General features: G+C 43.0%; 1 protein-coding gene across 1 annotated transcript in view; it reads right to left on the reverse strand.

Annotated features, from left to right (window-relative positions):
* Nucleotides 1-780: 780 nt before the first annotated feature.
* LOC120026358 (protein phosphatase Slingshot homolog 1-like) overlaps nucleotides 781-25,070 on the reverse strand; it is a 66,125-nt gene continuing 41,835 nt past the window's right edge. Inside the window, exons 3-15 of the mRNA XM_038971234.1 lie at nucleotides 24,084-24,184; nucleotides 12,841-12,905; nucleotides 12,128-12,249; nucleotides 11,885-11,953; nucleotides 11,481-11,546; nucleotides 10,887-11,081; nucleotides 10,608-10,701; nucleotides 10,166-10,294; nucleotides 9,706-9,752; nucleotides 9,329-9,475; nucleotides 8,703-8,903; nucleotides 7,789-8,506; nucleotides 781-7,633 (exon numbers count right to left, since the gene is read on the reverse strand). Of these exons, the coding sequence (XP_038827162.1) occupies nucleotides 6,521-7,633; nucleotides 7,789-8,506; nucleotides 8,703-8,903; nucleotides 9,329-9,475; nucleotides 9,706-9,752; nucleotides 10,166-10,294; nucleotides 10,608-10,701; nucleotides 10,887-11,081; nucleotides 11,481-11,546; nucleotides 11,885-11,953; nucleotides 12,128-12,249; nucleotides 12,841-12,905; nucleotides 24,084-24,184 (3,067 nt within the window). The 3' untranslated portion in view covers nucleotides 781-6,520. The remainder of the gene's footprint in view (nucleotides 7,634-7,788; nucleotides 8,507-8,702; nucleotides 8,904-9,328; nucleotides 9,476-9,705; nucleotides 9,753-10,165; nucleotides 10,295-10,607; nucleotides 10,702-10,886; nucleotides 11,082-11,480; nucleotides 11,547-11,884; nucleotides 11,954-12,127; nucleotides 12,250-12,840; nucleotides 12,906-24,083; nucleotides 24,185-25,070) is intronic.

Raw genomic sequence — 25,070 nt, forward strand, 5'->3', positions numbered from 1 at the left:
TTATGTCAGTTGATTGATTTCCTAATATGAACTGTTGCATTTCACATTTATATTTTTGTTCAGTATATATAGAACCTAAAAAGCTTTGATACTTGTTTAGCTCACCCTGTTATGGCATTTTTTGTCCAACTGACAGCCTCAGGAGAAGCATGTTGTGTTAAAGGCTTTCACATAACAGCGCAGCAATGCAAGAATGACTCCACTCCCCTCCTCCCCACACACATGCCATTTTATGAAGAACGGTCCATCATTAATCACGCACACTACCATACGGGCCAGGAGGAACCACAGCCGGCAGCAAAAGTGCTTCAAACTGGGACAGTCAAGCCAAGCGCTACATAATCTGGTTATTATAACACCACTCTCCTGCCAAGGTATACAGATGGGGGCATTATGCAATTTCATTTCAGGATGTGGGCCACTACAGTCAATCGTGCAGTCTTGACCCAAGCACTTAGCAATGTTTAGCAACGTCAACCCCTCCCCTCTATGAAATATTTCATCACTCACAGTGGGTCTGTAGCAATCAGAGGACAGTCTTCTGTCACTGGGAGAGGATTTATTACCACATCTCTCTTTGTGACTTCATGTTCAATGTCAGGAGAAATTAAATATATCCTAAGACAGGGATTGTGATACCACATGCCTCCTCTCCCTGCTGTGTAACTGTTTGTCTGTGAATTAGCAGATCAAAGGCTATGTTGTGGATCTAATGTCTCAAACAGTAGTAGTTTGGAGATATGACAACAAAAAATGTTGAAGAAAAATGTAATACTGTGATAGCATGAAAAAACATTTATTTTCATAAACACATACGGTACATTATTTTAACAAATGTTTTAAAAAAAAGTGCAATATGCATTCAAACTACAGCAAAATTACAGTACAAAAAAATTACTGCATACTTCAATATAAAAAAAGATAAATTGTAACAAAAAAAACTGTGGAGCAACCTATCACTGTGATCTTTGCCAAATTGGTTTGACTTTAAGCCTATGAGAAGCTTCATAAACCATTAGTGATAGGAACACTCATCTATCGGTATGACACAATGCGGATGATTCCACTGTATCACTTCTGTTTCTCCCAAAAGTGCAATACATAAGATGTAACAGAGATCACAGACACACATAAATAAAATACATTCTGATTCTCATTTTGTATCTTTTAACAGCTTCAATGGTGTCTCTATTTAGTGACAACACCCATGGATAGAACTTTGGTCTTCTTCCACATTTAAAGGGCACAAACAAGTTTGGAGTCAAGATCCCGTCTCGGCAACCCTGATGGACATGTGAACGTGATAAGGAAGAGAAGAGGAGATTCAGTTTTATTCCTCTTCAAATCAAAGAATGTACCAGAAGGTTAAAAAATAAAGGAACACCAGGTTTCAGATTCTTGTTTCACATCGAAGTCTATTACTAGAAATAACAACAATGAAAGAACTGAAACGAAATGCAAGGCCATTGTTCTACTAAAGCGAAAGGGAAGTCTTGCCACAGAGTGTCCCATCATGCATCTACCCTTCCATCCAAACCCTCTGAAATACTGGCAGCTCCACACACACACACACACACTGCTCTATGCCTCTGGTCTCCCGGCTAAGGCACTTGTGTGTCCATAAATCAAACCTAAATGGATGTGGACTAATGGCTCACACACTCATATACCACTAAGGACCGCCATCTGCACTGTGTGCAGCATCAGACGCCACACTGAACACACCCCACAACAGAGGTTGGCATACATTTTTAAAAGGGACCAGATTGCCACTCACATTTTAACCAGTGTGCATATTACATGATTGCACACACATTCACACACCATAGGACAGCCCTGCTGTCCAGAGATGTTGGCCTTGCACCTGGGAAGCACATCCATCGTTCTGCCTTCTGAGATCTACTGTACAGCAGAGAAGGAAAAACGGCAACTAAACCCTCATCCTGTAATGAAAGCAGCAAGGGTGTAAACTGGGGAGAAACATTACAGAGCCATCTCTACAGTACAGAGGTACTGTATATGTGCACATCAGTGTTTCTGTGTGCCACAACAAATATACACTTTTACACAGTATCTTTTCCTTGATAGTGCATCATAAATGTTATCATGGTAGCAGGGTTCTCCCCAGGAATTTTGGCATTTTTTTAACACCTGTAACTGCCATTTACTGCAATTTAGACCTCCCAAAAATCATATATGATAACAAATAAAGTACTATGTTTATTTTTAATTGACTTAAAAACTAAATATTACAGTGGCGCAGCTAGTCCACAAGGTGGCACAGCGCCTCTATTACATTCTTTGGGGAGAACCCTGGGTAGACAGGCAATGTGCCAGCTAATTGAACACTTTCTTTGAGGTCAAGATTTCAGCGGTAAGTGGCTGTATGGGTTGTGCCCAATAGAACCAAAAATAAAAACAGGCATCTCTGACACAGCATTTCAATAAAATAGCATATGTACATACATACACAAACACACACACAGTACAACTGATTAAAACTGGAAGGACACTGCTTGCAGTAACAGTGTGTGTGTCCGCACAGGAACTGGAGTCATTGGGAAGAATTAAGTCTGTGCTCTCCATGTTACCAGACACATACAAACAGTACTATACAGCAGTATCTTCTGTAACATCATCAACTACTGTACATACATATTAACATACAGTACATACTTCATGTGCTCTCATACTTGTGGGAGAAATGCATGTGCAATATGAACCTATTCATGTGTTTAAAGTTTATTTTCACTTCTCATAAATAGTTCACAGTAACCATGTAACCACTCTCATGCACAAACACACAAATACTGAACTTAAAAAAACATTTCAAAACAAAATATTTGACTGCAACATTTTTGTAAAAAAACATATGGCAAAGTAGCAAGATGTTGCATAAAGAACCTCTATTCTTTTCACTTATAGATGAAGACAAGCTGAGTGGAATGAATTGGGTGACATAGAATGTGAAATAGTCAGTGGGACACTTTCAGAACAGCAGTAGTGATACAGGAAGAGGGAGAGAAAGAAGAATGATGGAAGTGAAATGGCACATGGCTCTTGTGACTTCATGCATGAGGAATGGTGTGACCCTCAGAGGAAAGATCAGAGAAAAACGTTCTCTGGAACCTAAAGAAGACTTTGTACAACTCCCAATGCAACTGCTCACAAATTCAATTATGCAGCACAACTCAGTTCTCAGACGCAATAAAGGACATGATTACAGACAACCGTGGATCAAAAAGAAGTTACGGAGGTGGGGAATCCTGTGAGTTCCCTGCTCAAATTATAAACCTGACTGAGAGCAGTTTAACATATAGCTGCAAGCAGCCATGCCGGGGTTCAAGCTATGACTCCAGAGCAAATTAAACACGTCACCCTAGGGCGAGCCACTTCTGTACTCCTTCCCACGCTTTCCAAATATCAGAACTCAAAATCCAACAGATCATGCAACATACTTTTGATGTATTTTGGACCTTTTCAAATGTTGACTACTTTAAACATCTTCTCCAGAACCGCTGGACCGATCAGCACCAAATTTGGTATTTAGCATCTATAGACACGTCTTCAAATAAGACTCTAGCTCAAACAATATGGCCGCTATAAGCCAATGAGCTCGCATGTATTATTTTTCATGTCCAACAGCGCCCCCATGCGGCCAAACAGAACCATACTCTACAGTTTAGCTAGACTCGCCTCCCTGAGCATGTGTGCCAAATTTCACGACTAAGTCAAACAGATCAAGAGATGTAAATATGTGCCCATTTTAGCCACTGTGTGGTCGATCTAAATGTGCTTGCATACGTTAAGTTCAGACAGTGTTTTGAACATGTATAGCAAGTTGTTACAATATGAATAACCGTGTCAGATTTTTATGCATTTATGTGCCAGGTCACGCCCACTTGAATGTTTATTGGTTCATGTTCTTTCAGATGCTAGCCAGGAAAATATTGCATTGAGAGACCTTGGTCCATAGATGCTATAAATCAAGTTTCAACCTGATCGGCCCAGTGGTTCCGGAGGAGATTTAATTTAAGTGTTTTTCAAAAAATTCTAAATGGCAGAAAATCCATCATAGCGGACCTTATGGGATCTTGAGGAAAATGTGTTCCTTGTGAGGAGAGAAACCTGTGTACTGAATTTCAGGACTATAGGTCACATGGGATAAGGCGCATGACCTTTCAAATTGTGCAATTTCAAGCGCTTGATATAGCGCCACCATGAGGCCCTGGCGTGGCATTACATGAGACGGTGTGGACTATGGGCCTTTCCCATCATGCCAAGTTGTACCCTCCTCAGCCCTACCATTACACAGGAATTTGCATGTTACTTTTCCTTGCGGAAAGAACCGGTATAACAATGAACGGCAACAAATACAATAGGGTTTCTCTCAGCTTCGCTACTACTTCGCTACCCCTAATAAGATTAGTGTTCAGTGTAGCCAGTCTCAGAAAGAACCTGTACAACTACACGGGTAAATCCAGGCCTAGACACAGGCTAATCCATGTTGGGAAGGGAGGGTAGAAAGGAGCTGCAAGATGTTGTTAAGCGAATGGCTTTCTCCGGCCCCTTTGGCTGTGTCATCATATCATTCTCATGTACTCTACTGTTGTTGAATCTCAGGTGAGAGTCCAGGTACAGTATGGGGGGCTCAGGAGACAACCATATTAAGACTATAAACCAGACAACTACGGACTACCCTGCATACAACATACAGCCCATAGAGATCCTATATAGATACAACATACAGCCTGTAGAGATCCTATATAGATACAACATACAGCCTGTAGAGATCCTATATAGATACAACATACAGCCTGTAGAGATCCTATATAGATACAACATACAGCCTGTAGAGATCCTATATAGATACAACATACAGCCTGTAGAGATCCTATATAGATACAACATACAGCCTGTAGAGATCCTATATAGATACAACATACAGCCTGTAGAGATCCTATATAGATACAACATACAGCCTGTAGAGATCCTATATAGATACAACATACAGCCCGTAGAGATGTAGGATCTCTATGATAAAGCATGTGAACTTCTCACCTGACAAGAGCGGGGTCTGTAGAACTACTTGAACAAAATGAAAAGCACCACTTCACCGCGGTGTCACAGAGGTTGAATGGTCCCAGAAGATTCTTGGAATGACACCTGGATGTTTTGACACGGGGACATGTTGGAAGCTTGGAGGACATTATAGCATGAAAGCGTCAGAAATGGAGGGGACTAGGACGAAGGAATTACTTTTCTTACAGAAGTGGAATCACACCGCAGTACTTACAGGAGGGGGCTATGGTCTTTTTGTTTTTGTATTCTATGTTTTGGGATCTGAATTGTTTGAAAATGATTTCTGATATATATATTTGGCTCATCCAAAATTAATCTGATTGATTAACTTTTTTATGCAAATACCTAAATACAACGCAGGCTCAGAAGCAGAGGAGCTAGATTCTATGCTTGTATGATTTTTTAAATACATTTCTAATATCGTAACAGCCTCCAACCTGTAACGGATAGTCATTAACACTGAGGTGAAAAGAGGAAGAAAACATTTTAGCATACCCGATATGATGATGTCACATACATTTGACCTATCACGACATTTCTCCCCAAAATACATGATGCACACCGAATTAATGGTGCTGTTTGTGTTATGACAAGTTTACGGTCTATGTGCGTCTCATATTGCTTACTGAACCCAAGATAGCAGTGACAAATACAACACAGACAACTATACCCACTTCTCCCCTTTGTTTTCAGTACATGGTGAAACTTCGGGAGCTCTATACCCAATGATAGCGCAAAATCAATATCATCTGATGATCAACTCTGACTAAGGCAGCACTTAATCAAAATACACCACAATTAACATTAACCAATGGAAAAGTAAACAACAAATTGTGATGATAAAGTCTGTGATAAAAACAAAATGTATCTGCTTGTGAAAGGCAGGGTATATGATGGTGATGATAATGATTATGATAATGATTATGATAATGATGAAGCTGTAACTCTGATCTCTGGACAGCTAGAAAGGCAGAGGACCAGACATGAACACCACTTTAAGTCCTGATGGAGACCAGGTCTTCTGTATGAGGTTCATCTTTGCGCACACATTCATTGCGCTCCATGCAAGAACAGCCTTTAACCAAGATACCGAGCAGCCTTCAACCAAGATACCGAGCAGCCTTTAACCAAGATACCGAGCAGCCTTCAACCAAGATACCGAGCAGCCTTCAACCAAGATACCGAGCAGCCTTCAACCAAGATACCGTCTGGATTATGGTATAATATTTGGATTCTGTTTATTTTTCCTTATATATGATGTGGATTTATATTAATATATATTTATATTATTCAAATGTTTATTTATACATGTATAATTCTATATACACATTTGTTTTTTAAGACTGTCCCTCTCCCCTCTCCAAAATCTGTGTGACCCTCCCCAGCTCAGATTGGGGGATGGAGGGATGGGTGGAGGAGTGTCCCTCCATCCTTCCTGTCAGCTCCTGGGACCCCCGGACAGTGCTCTCTCTGGGGTGGTCTGGTCCCTGTGTGCTCTGGGCTGGGTGGAGGAAGAGGTGGAGGGGCACTCCCATTGTAGGCCTGGCTCTGGGGAAAGAGAGAGGAGCAGGAGGGTGCCTGCATCCGAGGAGCAGACGGAGCACAGGTCTTCAGCCGAGAAGTTGAGGCTGCCCAGTTTGGCCAGTGAGTTGGAGCGTTTGAGGCTTGAGGGCACGGTGAGGCCGGCCAGCCGCATGCGGGTCTCGATCTCCTGAGCCCTCTGGCGCACCAGGCCGGGTTTGCCCCTGACGCTGCGGATGCTGTCACTGCTGGAGCTACGTGTCAGTGTGGAGCCATGGGGGGAAGAGTTGGGCGTCAGCCCCCCAGAGCCCACTGCACCCAGCAGAGCCTCGTTAGTCAGAGGAACCACCAGCAGCTCTAGGGGCACTGGGCATGGTGTGGAGGACTTGGGGAAGTCTTCTGGGAAGGCTGAGAACTCCACCTCCACAGGACTGGGGCCCTCCCTGGCTCCTGAGTGGGGGCTGTCTAGAGGCTCCAAGGGATGAAGCCCCTCCTGGGACAGACCTGACAGCCTCTCCAGCCTCTCTGCCCTCCGGCGGACCAGCCCTGACCTCTGTAGCTGCACTAGAGTCTCCTGCTGCTGGGCCACGTAGCAGGCCACCACCGGCCTCTTCTCCTCCAGGTTCAGTCCCAGCAGCTCTGGGACAGGGAGAGGCTCAGAGACCCCTAAAAGCTCCCCTTCCTCACCCTTGGCCTCACCAGCTATGTCCTCAGATGTCAGAGAGCAGGGGGAGTCCTGGGCATCAGGCAGAGGTGTAGAGGGCGGAGCAGCACAGTTGGCACAGTCACACAGAGGGCCACAGGGGTGCAGCAGGCTGGGGGTACAGGGTGTGTCGGGGGAGGTAAGTGGGAAAGGGAGAGTGGCACTTGGGACCTCCACAGAGACACTGGGCACGCTGGGGAGGTGTGTGGGGTTAAGGCAGAGATCAGCATCCTGGGTCAGTGAATCCATGTTATGGCTGGGCTTGTTGTCTGATCGCGAGAGAGCTGAAGGCTTGACTGGGTGAGCGGGTTTGGAAGGAGCAGTGTCCTAAACAGAGGGGAAACAAGTAGTCAGAAACAAAGAATAATCATTACTCTTTACTAATGTAGTTATCTATTTATTATGAGCTATTATATATACATATGAATTGGTTGTATATTACAGAGACAGAAGTCACCATAATGAAAACCGCTCCCACTTACATTGAGGCTGGACAGGTTATTAAAGTGGTTGTTATTGTTGGAGTTCTGGTTCAGGGTTACCAGGTCCAGCCCATTGCCCTCCTTCTCTCCCTCCTCTTCCTGAACCATCTCCACCTCTCCATCACCATCACCTCCTCCTGCACTCCCCACTCTTCCTCCTGGCTGTGCTAACGCCTCCATCTCTGCCTCATCTTTCTGAACCTCCTCCTCATCCTCCTCCTCTACGGTGCTGAACTCCAGACGCAGGCGCAGCTCTTCCAGGGGCTCTGGTCCTCGGCAAGAGGTCTGGGCCGCCGTCCCCACCCCAGCCAGCCCAAAGTGTGGCAGCGGCATGCCCTCTCGCCCCTCAAAGGCCTCGTCATCCAGCAGGGCGTCGCGCTCCACGTCCTCAATCTCTATGAAGACCCGCTCCATGTCCAGGAGGGGCGGAGCGCGCACCGGCGTGGAGGGGTCACTGTCCAGGGCCGAGTCAGACAGCCTGCGGAAGTAGTAGTTGTTGTAGGCGGGGTCCACCTCCAGACTGATCATCCTGCAGGGGGAAAGGGGACATGCCGCCCCCTTCTCCTCAAGAGCCTCCTCATAGCAGGGGGACATCCCCGGCTCAGGGGTCCGGTTCGCTGGGTACTCCCCCCCACAGCACTGGGCCTGCTGGCCCTCATGGAGGTCACAGTCTGGGTCGGGGCGGTCAGGACGCCACAGCTTGTTGTGGCGCTGCTTACTGGAAGTGGACAAAAGAGGTGGGGGGGGGGGGGGGGCAAGGAGGAGCATGGGAGATATGCTTGGATAATACACATAGAACATACAGCAAACTCTATAACCTAGGGCACTATTTCAGTGCTTTGATCCCTTGTTGGGCTACCCTAGTTGATCTGGGCTATGGTAATTACAGAGGGTGTAGTCGAGTGTGACTGTACCTGGCGTCCAGGATGCCCTCGTACTCAGCCAGCTGTCTCATGAAGCCTGTGTTGGGCCGTGTGATGCTTCTCTTCTGCTTGACAAAGTTGAAGGCCTTCTCCAGTGACCAACCATACTCCTTCATGGCGTAAGCAATAACGGTGGAGGCTGAGCGGCTGACACCCATCTTACAGTGGACCAGACACTTGGAGTGGTTCTTTCTGGTAGGGTTAACACCATGAATGTAGAGTAGTTAGGATAATCAGACTAGAATCCTCTGCCAGTTCTGTCACTCAAATGACTGTTCTCTGTCTGTGGCAAAGGTAATGACAGCCTTTGTGTTGCTAGTGGTAACCATCTTCAGCTTCCTTCTCTAGGACAACTTTGGTCACAGACTTGGTCCTACACTGCCTCGAATTACCCTAATTACACCCCAGTCAAGTCACTCACAGTTCTCTGTAAGCTACTATTACTGTACCTCAAGTGAAACAGCAAGAAGATACATGTAATACCAACGTATGAATAAAAAAAAGGATTATACAGGAGTGTGTTATGGTAAAGAATAGCTTGCTTTATCAGCTCTATCCCTCGCAATATCTCTGTCCTTTCCATCCCTCTTACCTGTTTCGAGACAAACATGACTTACTTTGCTTTAACTATGAAGTTGTATGTCTCGTTCCAGTGGGCCAGCAGGTCTGTATCCTCTTCGTCATAGACCCGTATGTTGTGGTAGGAGAATGTTCCTGGGAAGAAGTTATCTATCTCCCTGGTGACGTTGAGGATATAGCCCACCCTGGTGAAGAGACAGACACTACCCCATAATACTCCCACAATATTCTGACTCACACCAATGACTAATCTATGTTCTAATCGATGAGACAACCTTCGTGACAACTAATCATGTTCGTGACAACTTTAGTGCCTCTGAAAAAGTCCATTGACAGTGTTGGAGACATGACAGCCAATAACGGATTCACTCTATGGAATAGAAATGCTTGGAAGCGAGCAAAAGGCTGTACTTACCCAGTGTCCTGAAGCTCTTCCAGATTGGAGGCATTCCATTCAGATCCCTGCAAACAAACGTGGAAAAATGTCAGACTTAACTGCACATAAACACACAGTCAATTCCTCCACATGCTGAACAGTTATGGCTGTCCAAATGTTGCTCTTCCAGAGTACAACTTTTTCTAGCACTATCAGCCAAATATCATGGCTTCAGCAGGCCAAATCTCATTGAGACAAATAGATAATTCGACCTCAAACAATGAGAAAACTTATGAAATGCACTTGATTCATCAGATTAAGCAGAGTTTGAGTAGCCTGAGTGCCAGCCTGTTTGTGCTAGCATGCCAACTTCTTCTCACTTATTGTCATTCCAATGACAGCAATGGAGCTGGGAAGAGCAGAGACAGATCTGGGACCAAGCTAGAGTTTGAGCGGTTCCAAGCAGTTCTGGATAAGGAGTTGTTGCCAGGTGACTAACCAAATAGAGGTGGTCAAATATGAGTGTTGCCTTGTCCATCTGGCCCAGGATCAGCAGCATCTCGTTGTCGATGAACTCCTTGTACTGCATCAGGTTACAGCTCATATGCTGCTCCAGCTCCGTCCGGATCTGAGGGGACAGCAAACTCATCAACTCCCAACCATTTGATATTCTACCATTTGTACTTGTAATATTCCTGACTACAGTTTCAAATACATCAAATAATGTCTGGTCGAAATTGACTGAAGACTACACTACAAGTCAGTTAAGGCTGTAATGCAAAGATGTTTGTTTTCAATACCTTGTCCCAAATGGCACCCTATTCCATATTTTGTGCACTTCTTTTGACCAGAGCCCTATTGGCCTGGTCAAAAGTAGTGCACTATAAAGGGAGGGCACGCAGCTAATGTGTGCATTTAGTTCATCCCTCCCCGCTGCTTACCTGTTTAGAGGTAACGTTCTCCAGGTCCTGGAACATCATGATGCTACGGAGTTTGGCTTTGATAAGGCACTCTGTCCGCTCCCTTTCTGTGGGCCTGCATCAGCAGAGACAGACACACAGAGGCTTCATCAGCACACTGCTCTACTCTCAGTCAATGGGTCAGTCAGGACCAGCAGACCATCACACATTTCCTATACTGTCTATCTCGTTCTACATGTTTGACTTTGTGTGAAACTATTCACGTTATTTCATATCCATTTGCTATTTCTGTAGACTCACTTGTCGACAAACATGGTGGGGGAGTCAGGCCGCAAGGTCTCCAGGTCTCTCATGGCGTTCCACTCGTTGATGCAGCTCTGCTCTGAGGCGATGCAGCTCTCATAGTAACCCATCCAGGTGAGGGCCATGCCCCCGGGGAAGTAGTTGTACCTACGGGACACCTCACACACCTTGTGGAGGATCTGCAGAGCCGACCTGGGACAGGGGTTAGAAAGAGACACTGGTCAAAGTGGGTCAATTTATCTTTAATCAACCATCTTTGTTACTCTGGGAGAAATTTGGTGCAGTATAATAATTTTCTACCAATAGGCATTTAATGGGTAATGAGCTGATTCACATGAACAAATGGCATTCATTTTAGGCTGGGTATCTGTAAAGCACTGTGTGACAATTGCTGATGTAAAAAGGGAAATATAAAATACATTTGATTGATTGATGCATGCACCTGCATCTCTACACCAGTATTTGGCAGAGTATTTTGAAATGCCTCAACCGTGTGGTCTGATATGAATTCAGCAGCCAATGTATTGATGTGGGATTGCTTCATTAACAACAATGTATTAAGCAGTCATTCCTACGGTTGTGTCTACTCACCACATGGCCTGTACAGACACAGGTTTGAAGACATGATTCCGGCTCACTGTGTTCACACTGAAACCCCTGAGGGAGACACAAGACAGGCAATGACTCTCCCTGATCACACACTGATTCATACCTAGTAACCACTAAAACATAACTCTCTATCAAAACACATGTGGAGGTTAAAGTAATTTTAGCACATTAGCCTGTGCTGAGCTCAGTGTCTTTTTCTGTACCGGTATTCCAGTTATAGGTATTCCAGTTATTGGTATTCCAGCTTTTCCAGTTACAGGTATTCCAGTTATTACAGCGTTAAGCAAACAGAGCTGTTTCTCTCCAGAGTGTATAGCAGGGGGCTGTAGTCTGAAAGAGGGGTCACAGATACAGAACAATTGTATGTGTATGGGGGACTTGCTCACCCGTCTCCATCCAGATGGATCTTGGTGTCACTCCACAGAGGCAGCACCATGCCAACAGAGCAGCTTTTACTGGGAACAACACCAAAAGACACGTTCCCAGCAGATCAACACACCTGGTTTGACTTCAAATGGAGATGCTGCTACAACAACAACAAGGGTCTAACAGCTGGCATCAAGGACGACCATAGTAAGTGAGGAAAGAGACACACACACGAGCTGGCCCAGGCCCAGACCCATACACACCTGTCCTTGTCGCTGAAGTCTATGCCCAGCAGGATGTTCTCCTCTGTGTCCTGTCGTCCGCTGGTGTACACCACCACCATGTAACGCACTCTGTCTGACCAGGCACTCTCCAGCCGCACCGCCTGTAGCAGGGGACGTGACAGTTTCATCAACTCTTTCACAAACAACGAGGCTACATTGCCTACCTGTCCACGCACCTCTCCCAACATGTGATCTGATAAAAAGGTCATACAAACTGATTCTGAACATAGAGGGTACACACAGTCTGACTGCAGGGACACATGGGCTGCTGCATCATGTAATTCCACACGCACAAGACATGGGCATAACACCCACACAGTCCAACCGTAACACACACACATACACTCCAATCCTATAAAGTAATCTCCTCACAGTCAAAAACAGTTTGTTAATACATGGGAGGCATCATTCCAATGGAGTGTGAGAACATAGTGGTAGATAAACTAATAAACTCTCCATTTCACAGACACCATGGAAACACTTGGTAATGCTCTTCTGTGTGAGTTCAAACATGTTCTCATTATCTAATAATTACAGTGAGCAAACAAGTCTTTAGTACACAAAGGTGAAATAAAAAAAATAAAGTCTTTAGTACACAATAAAAAGCATTCAGGCAGGTTGACTATGTCATGGTGCCAGGTGGTTAGTCACTGGCCAGGGTTGTGGGGAAGTGTGTGTGTGTTGTCTCTTACCAGTTTGATTCGGTCCTCCGAGCGAAGAATGTTGATCATCACCTGCAGGTGCTGAGGTAAGTCTCCTGTTGAAAGAGAAGAACAGAAAAAAATAAAGACCTGGTTGGTTAGTGTCATCAGATAACATGGTTTATTGTGATTATAAATACATCTTAGTCATATGAAATAAATCTTTGACATTAGGAAACTGAACATCACTCATCATGGCATGGGCAATGGATGTTGAGTGAGAACATAAACGACAACTTAATGCACTCTATCGTTGAGTGAGTGAGCAGCTGCAGGCACAATTTGCTAGTGTCATGAAAGGATACATAGCAGAGAACAGTGCCCTCCAGAGCTGGGAATTTCCATGTAAAAGGATCCATGAACACCAACATGTGAAGTTCATAGGAGCATATCAAATTGGGTATTAAATTAAAGTTAAGAGTGTATATTTTGGGGAAATGAAGGCATATCCACATTTTTTTTTAAATGAATTGTCCATCTTAACAATTAGGCATAAGTAAAGGCTTTGATTTCTGGATTCAGATGGAAAAGGACTCTTAGAAAAAGTCTTAAAAGGTATCAGAAATATTTCAAAAAACAATAATGTTGACGTAAAGACCCCTGCCAACTAATATCAACATATATTTAGTTTTGGAGAAATTGTTTTCTGTAACTTCAAGAAATATTACCTTGTGCCTTGTAATTCCTTTACCAAAAACCCACATACCGTGCCTTCAGAAAGTATTCCCACCCCTTGACATTCTACATTTTGTTGTGTTACAGCCTGAATTTAAAATGGATTCAATTAAGATTTTTTTTGTCACTGGCCTACAAACAATACCCTATAATGTCAAAGGTGGATTATGTTTTTAGAAATGTTTACTAATTAATAAAAAATGAAAAGAGTCAATAAGTATTCAACCCCTTTGAGTAAACATTTGCTTAACAAGTCACAAACGTTGCATGGACTCACTCTGTGCAATAATAGTGTTTAACATGGTTTTTGAATGACAACCTCATCTCTGTACCCCACACATACAATTATTTTTAAGGTCCACCAGCCGACAGTGAATTTAAAACACAGATTCAACCACCAAGACCTGGGATGTTTTCACAAAGAAGGGCACCTATTGGTAGATGGGTAAATATTCAAATAAAGCAGACATTGCACATCCCTTTGAACATTTCTGTAAAAAAAAAAAAAAAAAAGATAGTTGTGTTCCTATTTTTTGTTGTCTCGGGTTGTTGACAGTAGGTGCACCCGATTCAGCTGCCCTGCATGCCAGGTAGGAAAACTGTTGCCATTTTGAACCATTTCATGTGTCTGAAGGTACAAACTCTGCCTTCCCGGCGGCCCAGAGAGCAAATCAGGTGCACTATAAACCTACCGCTGACTGATCGTATGGCTCAGATGACCATGTCCACAGTAACGTAGCAGGCATAAAAGAAAGCTACAGCAAAGTTGATACTGTGAGATTTCAAAACGTTTAAAACCAAGACTAGAGAGAGACTGTCAACAAATACAGCAAAGTGTTGCTGTTTTTATGAGTCAGTTAATGTTTAAGTTCTTACTCAGCACTGTCAACACTTTGCATTCAACACTTTTATAAGTCATTAAATGCACGTTCTTCCTATTTCCACTCAGTGCCTAAACAAGCACTGCAGCAGTAATTAATGAGTAGGGAAGTGTAACTATAGCTTTACTTTGTTGTTATTATTAGCAGCTTGGGTCTTTTTTCAATATCAAGGAATATTTCACTTTCTCTGTTCATAGGAGTAACAACATGAATTTGTGCACGAGGCAGAAATAATGTGGTGCGACTCGAGTTTTGCCATCAGTTGGAAGACGAAGTACCTTTTTGGCCAGTGTCATTGGAGGAAATGTAGAACGGAGGGATGTTGAGAGGCGGACCCTCAGTCTGCTGCTCTCTCCCTCTGCTAAGACTGACCATCAGCCCAGTAAAATAAAAATAAAAAGCAAATAATTTAAATGTATGCTCACTCAGCTGTGCTTCACAAGTAATACAACAACGGATCTATTACCGGTGTGATCAGATGGCCTACCTTAAATTTTGAAATATATATATTTTTAAATTGCCCAAACAACAATGCATTGGCAGGGCAATTCAAGCAAAGCCAATATGCGGTGATAATGTATTGGGCCTATAGCTTACTGCACAAACCTCATTGCTAAAGTACTGTTTTTAATTGGTTAATGTTGCATAGGCTTACGAGCGGTAGATCTCGGCTTGCATTTTGACTCAAAGTAATCTTGACTCAGAAAAGGTTGGTGACCACTGTTCTAGTGTTTTCCCTGTTAACACTATCTACATTTCCCTTTACTGTGACAATTGTGATCGAATCCACACAATATTAGCCACTTTCAATGCAGCATACCGAAACAAATCTAACTATGCAAGAGATTGTGTTGTAGGCAGAACGCATCGGTGTATGATTCTATTGCATTGACAAGCACTGCTCAGCCCATACTGTACACAGACCGGTGTGGCATAAACAATCAGAGCTGCAGTAGGTCTATAAGCAAATAGACCATTGATCTGTACCATTAACTTTGAACTGGACTGTGTTTACAGCATGAGCAGTCGTGAGTAGATGCGCTTGTTTTGAGATCAACGCGAGAGCTGCATGTAGCCATGTGTGCACATTTTTTCCGTTGCTAGTTAGTGAGTCATTAGCTCAGTTATAGATCATTTGTAGTCAGCCATAGGTGAGAGAGCACAAAACGTATACATTTCTTGACATCTTTGAAGAGAGTCAGGTAAAGAGCATATTTCTTCTTCTTAAATGGGCAGTTTTGTATTTTGAGTAGCCAATAGGCAGAGGGTAGTAAAATTTTTCTGATTCTCTGTGATAATGGTATGGTAATAATAATGCATTTTATTTTGTAAAGTGGTTTCTTGCATCAAACAACACAACAACATTTTCAGTCAATTCCTTGTCTGAAGGACAAGTGGATACACAGGTCAATGTCAAGCCCCTGCATGTTTTTTCTTCTTCTTCCAAAAGTCTCATGGAATGTAGTCCTACATTGAACACCAAACATTGGCTGCTACTGTAGGCTGAACGATAGAACAGCTATTTCCATGTTAAAATGTTATGGGATGCATTTACTCCATTGTTTTTTATTGTAAGACACCCTGGTAGGCCTACATTATGATCAAATAGCCACAGTAGCCTACATGGCCACTTAAAACTGTAACTTAAAGCGAGTACAGCCTCAGTGTTCACAGACTTTTCACAAATCTCAAGTTTGTGTTCAGCAGACCTGAAATTTGCTCAGTGCCTAAGAAATGTAGGGAAAATGAATCCCCACCACGTCTTTGAAACATTTTTTAATTGCATATCTGAATAAGTGCAAGCTATTGTTAAATCACTCCCTGTTCATGCACTTTCCCCAATGCATTAAAAACTGCTATGGTGAAACCCCTTCTGAAGAAAAGTCATCTAGATTCTTCAGCTCTTAGCAATTTTCAACTCTTTCATCTCCAACCTTCCATTCTTAAGCAAAATTCTGGAGAAATTGGTTTTGAAACAGCTAAATTATTTTTTAAGTACCAATTATTTTAAAAATCCAATCTGGTTTCCGTGCCCACCACAGCACAGAGACAGCCTTAGTTAAAGTTTTAAATGATCTTAGAGCCAACTATGGCTGAACCCATTTAGTCGACAGGTCGATTGTTTGGTCGATAGGCTGTTGGTCGACCAAGATGTTTTTGGTCGAGCAGTCGCAAATATTTAATTTTTGTCAAGGTGCCAAAGACACCTGTCTGATTCGCGCCCATCTCAGTGGACTAATCCATTGCGGAGACCACAGGGATGGCACAGTCCATCACTCTAAGACATGTGATACTGAAATTGTATACGGTTATATTATGTAAAAAATAATGATGCAACACTAATCAATCAAATATTATTTTATAACAAATGCGCTTTCTCCCGCATTGGATACGGTCGCTGTCCGCGGTTCTGAACCATAATCTTCCTTGAATTGGTGCCTTTCCCTATGTTGTTATGTGCATAATAGCAAAGTTAACCAGCAAATTGGGATTGAGAACAAAGCGGCGGAGGCAGCAGAGACGAGGAAACAGCGCTTGCCTTAGCCTAATTGTCTAAGAAAATTGAGGAGATTTAATTAGGTCTATAATCAATAGCCTAACTGTTAAATGTGCCTGGCTTTAGAAATCACCCATATATATCTACATAAATAAGACAGATCTTGCTTCTGTTGCCTGTTTGAGTGTTTGTTTAATAGCCTACTGTTTCCGTGAGCACCAAGCCTCATGCAACAGCAAAATGTTGCAAAAAGCAATTTCACAGATTCGGCTGTTTTTAATCTTTGCTATGCTGTAATAAAGGCTTTTAAAATAATGTTAGAACAGATTGGTATTACTTATAATTTATTTGGTGTTGTTTACACTGTTCCAAACAGGCAGAAAAATAATATTGTAATCTAACAGCACCTGTTTGTCACACATAATATGCACGTAGCTTTCACTCCTATAGCCTCCTTTTTCGTGATCTCCTTCTTGTTATAATTACAATTATTATTATGATCATCGTTATAATAATAAGTAATGTAGTTATTAGGCCTATAATTCAATATATATTCTACCTTAATCATTCATTCATTCATTCATGCCATCACACGGCACACGAGACATTCATGCTGTGAAATGCAGTCAAGCATTTTAGTTTTAAAATTAAATGAAGGGAGCTTTGAATAATTAGCCTAAACAATAAATAAACCGCAATTCACGAATGCATGCAACTGTTTTTAGTCTGCTGTAATAAAGGCTTTATATATTTTTTTCCCCCGTTAGACATTCTCTCTGGTACACTTATTTAGTGTTGTTTACACTGTTCTAAATGGTCATTAAAAAAATATATATTGTAATCTAACAGCAATTGTTTGGCACATAATACACACAACACTCGCTCATATACCCTCCTTTTTATTAATCTTCAGTCGTTTCCACAACTAAGTCAAATGTCTTCCACAGATCTGACTTCCACTTTCCCTCCTGAGAAACCAACAAACATTTTGTTAATATTAATATTAATATTTGCGACTGCTCGACCAAAAACATCTTGGTCGACCAACAGCCTATCGACCAAACAATCGACCTGTCGACTAAATGGGTTCAGCCATAGTTGGCTCTAAGATCATTTAAAACTTTAACTAAGGCTGTCCCCGTTTTTCTTTTTCACATCCTCGGGATCCATTTTTCTGTCGCCATTACTGTGTTCGGATTTTGTTATAACCAATTTACTGATGTGATTATGATAGACTATAGGTCAGGCACGATTGGTCACATGCATACGATGCTTACAGGGTTGAGGGAATAGGGAATGTTTTTCATAAAACAAATGAGGGATTTCGGTAACAGAACTTTTCACTCAGAAACTAAAATGGCCAAAATTACGTTGCAGCTTCAGAACAGACAGCGGCGTAATACTGCAATGCTCTTCTGTCTGGTGTACCCAAGAAAGTCATTGGTCAACTGCAAAACATACAGAATGCTGCAGCAAGTGTACAGACCAAGACCAGATGGAGAGCACACATTACACCGGTTTTAAAGTCTCTGCACTGGCTGCCTGTGAGTTATAGAATACATTTTAAGACTCTTCTATTGGTTTTCAAATCAATCCACGATTGTGCACCCCAATACATATTAGACATGCTTTTAAGTTATGTAGAGAGAGACATTAAGAGAGACAGCAAAAAAGGGAGGGCTACTCGATATGGCGGCGTTAAATGACAACCCTAACCACTACAATGATCAGTAAAGAGTGGCAGCCAAACATGTGTCAGTCAAGGTATTCTGATGACTGGCAAACAAACTATGTCCTCTCCTCCTGGGCGGCTTTAATTACAGCTGTCGGCGCCACGCTGGCTCTGGGCATGTTCCCCTGCTTCATGGCGCATCCATAGGTAGACGCCTCATAAAGACACGTTCAGACATATATTCATTTACATGTATTAGTAAGTTAGTACTTTACTCTGCAACTGTTCTGGGCCTTAACAGCCAGGGGCTACAGGAGTTCTCAGCTCAGACTCACAACCGAGACAAATGCTAATCTCTGCATTTGGTTTGGTTGAGGCCCACATCAGTTGACACGCAGGTATCTTTCTTTTTGTTTTGGAAGTTCTGCAAGTTCTTCACTGGGTGGTGTTTTCATGACATCTCCTGCCACTGTTACAGCTTTGACAAAAGATAGTGGCCAGCCAAGATTTGGGCCAGCAATGGTTGGTTACTCAGACAGAAGGGACCGCACAGTGTGGCCTCAGCTCATGGATCGGAAATCAGTCACCTCACAACCTGAGGGCACCGCTAAGTATTCTAACTACAAGGCGCAATGTTCACTGGCAGTGGGCTACAGGATAAACATTACCCAAAGGCCAGGCTAAGGAGATTATCCATTCCTGTTTGAAAACATTCTGTCCTACAGCAAACAACCTAAAAAAAATGGCCTGTTCACTTTCCACAGACAGCACTTTCTCTATAAGAAACACATGACTGCATCCTCCAGTAACTCCCGACCAACTTAATCACTCAATGCGGGCTAGCAGCCAATCCTGATTGTGCTCAAGATCATGTCAATTCACTTGGTGACGCAAACCATTCCAAATTCCATTTGAATTCACTTCAACAAGGAAACCAAAAATGAGAAACCAATTGGAATGAAATGAACAAAATAATAGCTCACAGAGTAAAACTAGAACAGCATTGGGAGAAAAAAAAACTATCCTTGGTTCTCTGATATTGAGAGTGCATGTTAAGCTCTCCCAAGCAACTGCAGGATCTTGTTTTTAACTAATTAAAACCTTTGCCTCAGAATCATACTTGAAATATCATGCTTTACATTATACTGGTGACTAAACACTGGAACCTCTTATATCCTTTTATACTAGGTCCTATGGTATACCATATGGCTTTGCAAGACATTGAAGCTTTGAATAGACTCGCAGATAAATGACTAGGTTACAAAATAGATGACAGCCAAATAGGGCTGACCCCAATTAGTCAACTGGTTGACTGTTTGGTCATTAGGCTGTTGGTTGACCGAGATTGTTTTTAAATCGAGCAGTAACAAATATACAGTGCCTTCAAAAAGTATTCTGACCCCTTAACTTTTTCAAAATTGTTAGGTTACAGCCTTATTCTAAAATGTATTAAATATATTATTTTACTCATCAATCTACACACAATAACCCACAATGACAAAGTAAAAACATGTTTTTAGAAATAAAAAAACTGAAATCACATTTACATAAGTATTCAGACCCTTTACTTAGTACTTTGTTGAAGCACCTTTGACACTGCTTACAGGCTCGAGTCTTCTTGGGTATGACGCTACAAGCTTGGCACACCTGTATTTGGGGAGTTTCTCCCATTCTTCTCTGCATATCCTCTCAAGCTCTGTCAGGTTGGATGGGGAGTGTCGCTGCACATCTATTTTCCGGTCTCTCCAGAGATGTTCGATCAGGTTCAAGTCCGGGTTCTGGCTGGGCCACTCAAGGACATTCAGAGACCTGTCCCGAAGCCACTCCTGTGTTGTCTTGGTTGTGTGCTTAGGGTCGTGATCCTGTTGGAAGGTGAACCTTCGCCCCAGTCTGAGGTCCTAAGTGCTCTGGAGCAGGTTTCATCAAGGATCTCTCTGTACTTTGCTCCGTTCATCTTTGCCTCGATCCTGACTAGTCTCCCAGTCCCTGCCGCTGAAAAACATCCCCACAGCATGATGCTTCCACCACCATGCTTCACCACAGGGATGGTGCCAGGTTTCCTCCAGACGTGACGCTTGACATTCAGGCCAAAGAGTTTAATCTTGGTTTCATCAGACCAGAGAATCTTGTTTCTTATGGTCAGAGTCTTTAGGTGCCTTTTGGCAAACTCCAAGCGGGCTGTCATGTGCCTTTTAGTGAGGAGTGGCTTCCGTCTGGTCACCCTACCATAAAGGCCTGATTGGTGGAGTGCTGCAGAGATGGTTGTCCTTCTGCAACACAGAGAAACTCTGGAGCTCTATCAGAGTGACCATTGGGTTCTTGGTCACCTCCCTGACCAAGACTCTTCTCCCCTGATTGCTCAGTTTGGCCGGGCAGCCACCACTAAGAAGAGTCTCGGTGGTTCTAAACAGGATGCACCTGAACTCAATTTCGAGTCTCATAGCAAAGGGTCTGAATACTTACAGTATGTAAATAAGGTAAGTGGGTTTTTTTCTTCTAAAAACCTGTTTTCACTGTCATTATGGGGTACATTGCTGAGGATTTGTATTTATTTCATCCATTTTAGAATAAGGCTGTAATGTAACAAAATGTGGTAAAAGTCAAGGGGTCTGAATACTTTCCGAAGGCACTGTATATATATTTGCGCCCATCTCAGTGAACTAATCCATTGCTGAGGCCTAGACTAAAAGCCAATTTATACCTGATCCGAAAATGTGGTCGGAGGCTCCATATGGAAAGTGTGATGCAATTGTGGAGCCTCCAGAGGCATGCAGAGGCCAAATGGAGCTCTGTACCGCATTGCTATGTGCCTCCCAAGTGTTGTAACAACGCGGAGGGCTATGTATAGCTCCGCATTGACATGATTGGTTGATGGTAGGTGGGGGCGGTACGTCCTGTATAAACACAAACTCACTTCCTTGACAACAGCTCTGCACTGCTCCGCAAAGTGCAAAAAGTATAAATGCCATGACCTCTGCTGAGGGCATTTCACCGTAAATGCTGCATGGACAATGCAAACGTCGGATTGACCATGCACCCAGATGCACAATGCACGTCTCTCTCCAGAATGGGCTCTATCTTATGAATTTGTGCACATTCATTGTTTCATAACTTCATTGTGTGAATTGTTTGCGTTTGATTGTTAGTGTCTATCACTTCACCATTACATATATCACCAGTAGTACATTTACCGTTAATTCCTATAATTTCTAATCTACAATGTTTGTGATTTTGTTTACGGTAATGTCTTTTAACGCATTCAATACTATTATTCCAGTCTTCCCGTTCTCATTGTCTGACTGGACACGTTGTTTGCAGAGTGCACAACCTATGCTACACTTGTGAGAAACAAGTTTTGGTTCATTCCATTTACGAGTTCTGTCAATTTAGTCCATTGTCTTTTGTTTGAAGCGCTCCTGTCAATGTTGAGTAAGGACACGCACGCGCGTAGGCCTATAGGCTACCTGGCCTGCGAGCAAATGTAGGCATATAAATGTGCCCATTTGGGGGTCTGATATTATTTCTGATTGACTTAACGCGCACCACCACTAATGACCTGTGGAGATTTTCAAAGTAATGTTTTCTTCACCTCAAACAGAAAGCAAACAAAGTCTGTTTTGACATCAATTCAGAATGACAATAGTTCCTCAATGTATTTGAAAAATCTTTCCAGCTCTCACCCTTTTGATAACCACTTGGAAGGAAGTTACTTTTTTAGGTTTGTATAATTTTCCTTAAGATAGAATTTTGATTAACCACATGACAATGATTTTGAGATATGACGTTATTATAAATTAAACTGTTTCATGAAAATATGCATATGAAAACCTTAACTGGCACGCAGATCGGTAGAAATGGTAAGATAAATTGGCATACAACATGAGAAAGGTTGCAGATTCCTTGTTCCTATTACCGGCAACTTCAGGAGAGTAATGGCAAAATCTGCTAAAGCCAGCAGGAGCGGGAAGAGGATAGATGGGTCAGGTTAAGATCTCTGACGCCCTCTTGAGACATTTGTCTTAACATATCAAACCGTAAGCTTAAAGCATCAGAAGAGCTCAATGTTTACTAACGACATGCCACTGACTGAGTAAAAGCCAGAGTGTCTATGTATCCGGATGACTCAACACTATACACGTCAACTACTGCAGCGACTGAAATGACTGCAACACTCAACAAAGAGCTGCAGTTAGTTTCAGAGTGGGTGGCAAGGAATAAGTTCGCCCTAAATATTTTTTACAACTAAAAGCATTGTATTTGGAACAAAACCCTCAGTAAACCCTAAACATCAACTAAATCATGTGGAAATTGAGCAAGTTGAGATGACTAAACTGCTTGGAGTAACCCTAAGATTGTAAACTGTCATGGTCAAAACATATTGATGCAGTAGTAGCTAAGATGGGGAGAAATCTGTCTATAATTAAGCAATGCTCTGCCTTCTTATCAACACTATCAACAAGGCAGGTCCTACAGGCCCTAGTTATGTCGCACCTTGACTACTGTTCAGTCGTGTGATGAGGTGCCACAAAAAAGGGCTTAGGAAAATTGCAATTGGCTCAGAACAGGGCAGCACGGCTTGCCCTTGGATGTACACAGAAAGCTAATATTAATAATATTGTGGCAGACAGCAGGGAGAGGTGAGGGGAGTGGTAATTGAGGGGAGATATCTTGCAGGTTGCTGACTCCACCCCCGAGCCTTAGATGGACTTCCTGCCCCAACGAGGAGAGGCTGTAGGTCGTTAAGCCAGGGAGTGCTTGGGGATAAAAGAGGAAGCAGCCTGTCCAAAGGGGTAGAGGAGGAGCGAACCAAGAGAGGTATGAAGAGTGAGAGAAGCGAGAGCAATATCTGTATGATTACCCGTTGTGACCTGGACTGTCGGACTACCTCCCTTGTGTATTTCATAGTATTGATGTCTTCACTATTATTCTACAATGTAGAAAATAGTATAAATAAATAAAATAAAAACCCTTGAAAGAGAAAGTGTCCAAACTTTTGACTGACACTGTATATAGCTGATTTTTTACAAAACATAGGGTGCGTCTATATATGGAAAACGACATGTTTAAAAATTGATTGGTCGAAAGAACAGATGACTTTCGGTCGACCAAGATTTTTTTTTGTCGGGGACAGCACTACTGCCAAATCCTCAGTGTCCTGTTTTGATTGATATGGAACAAAGGTAGGCCTACTAATGAGCACAACTTAACCACTAATCTGCCTAAGCTACACACGACACGTCTGGAACATGCTAATAATCAGCCAGACACTGTCCCTCCACCTCAACCCTGGGTGCACTCACTCATCTAGTGTGCTTTCCAGGACAGCAGGTAGAGACACTCATCAGACAAAGCAGCAAATAGGCTAACCAGACAAAACAATAACAACACTATCTAAGATGGACAGGGTAATGAAGTTAATTAGTCTGAGTTTTGGGACCATTTACCCACTTCGCCTGGCAACACAAACTTCCATTGGGTCCTGTCCTTTGGTTGTGTGGTAGGTACTCACCTGCATGTTTGTGGTGGGGATGTGCTTTCTGGTCCTGAGGACTGCTGCCCTGCTGCAGGAAGAGGGCGGCACCCTTCACCATGAAGAAGCTCTCGCTCAGGCTGCAAAAGCACAACAGATGAAGAGAGCAGTTAGGATCTCTGGATCAAGCAACAATCTGGGCAGACTGAGCCACATGGTCACTCACAGTTCATCACCGTGCAAACTGTTCCAGTCCTGTAACAGAACCCTTACACCTTTTACAGCCCTATGTTAGAGGGAATGAAGATAAAGAGAGTAGGTAAGTCATATTTGGGACCAGACAGTGTTTAATATATGGCTTCAGGTCAGGAGGCCCAGACAGGCACTGAGATAAGGATAAATCTTGGGTGTTGGCTGCCACTATTTCTGCCGCTAAACCAAATAGGAAAAGTCCAGCTGTAAGACAGGTTTGAGAGGGAGCCGGAGCCTCAACCTACAGCAGCTATGAATCAAGCTTTGATCCTGAATGCTTATTTGGCCTTTTTCCCCTGCATGAGCTGCTGCATCCTGATGGGATCTGGCAGGTCTCTGCTGGCCCAGACAAATGCAAAACAGCTTGAATAATTAGCTGCAGTATTTTGTAATGCATTCCTCGGAGCTACACACAGCATTTATATATGTCTCACCTGTCTCGGCTATATGTCAAACTTCTCGTTGACTTCCTGAGAAATCTGCAGGTGACAATTAATATAGAATGGTGATGGTGAAAGACAAAGTGGGGCTGAAGCTGTTCTCCATGCTAGCTCCAATTAATCCTTTTCACTGTGCTTTCAGAATGAGTCTCTCTCCAGGCTCATAAATCCACCTGACAGAAGGGCGGAACACATACCCAATGTACCCTGTTTGTGCAGTCTAGCAAACCAGCATGTCATTGGAAAGTACCGGTGTGATGAGAGACAGGAACAAAACAAACACCTAACAGGAAAACTAGACAACACCAAAGCCTAAGTACTGTTAAATGTCTAA

The sequence above is a fragment of the Salvelinus namaycush genome, chromosome 1, assembly GCF_016432855.1.
Source record: "Salvelinus namaycush isolate Seneca chromosome 1, SaNama_1.0, whole genome shotgun sequence".
In the NCBI taxonomy this organism is placed as follows: domain Eukaryota; kingdom Metazoa; phylum Chordata; class Actinopteri; order Salmoniformes; family Salmonidae; genus Salvelinus; species Salvelinus namaycush.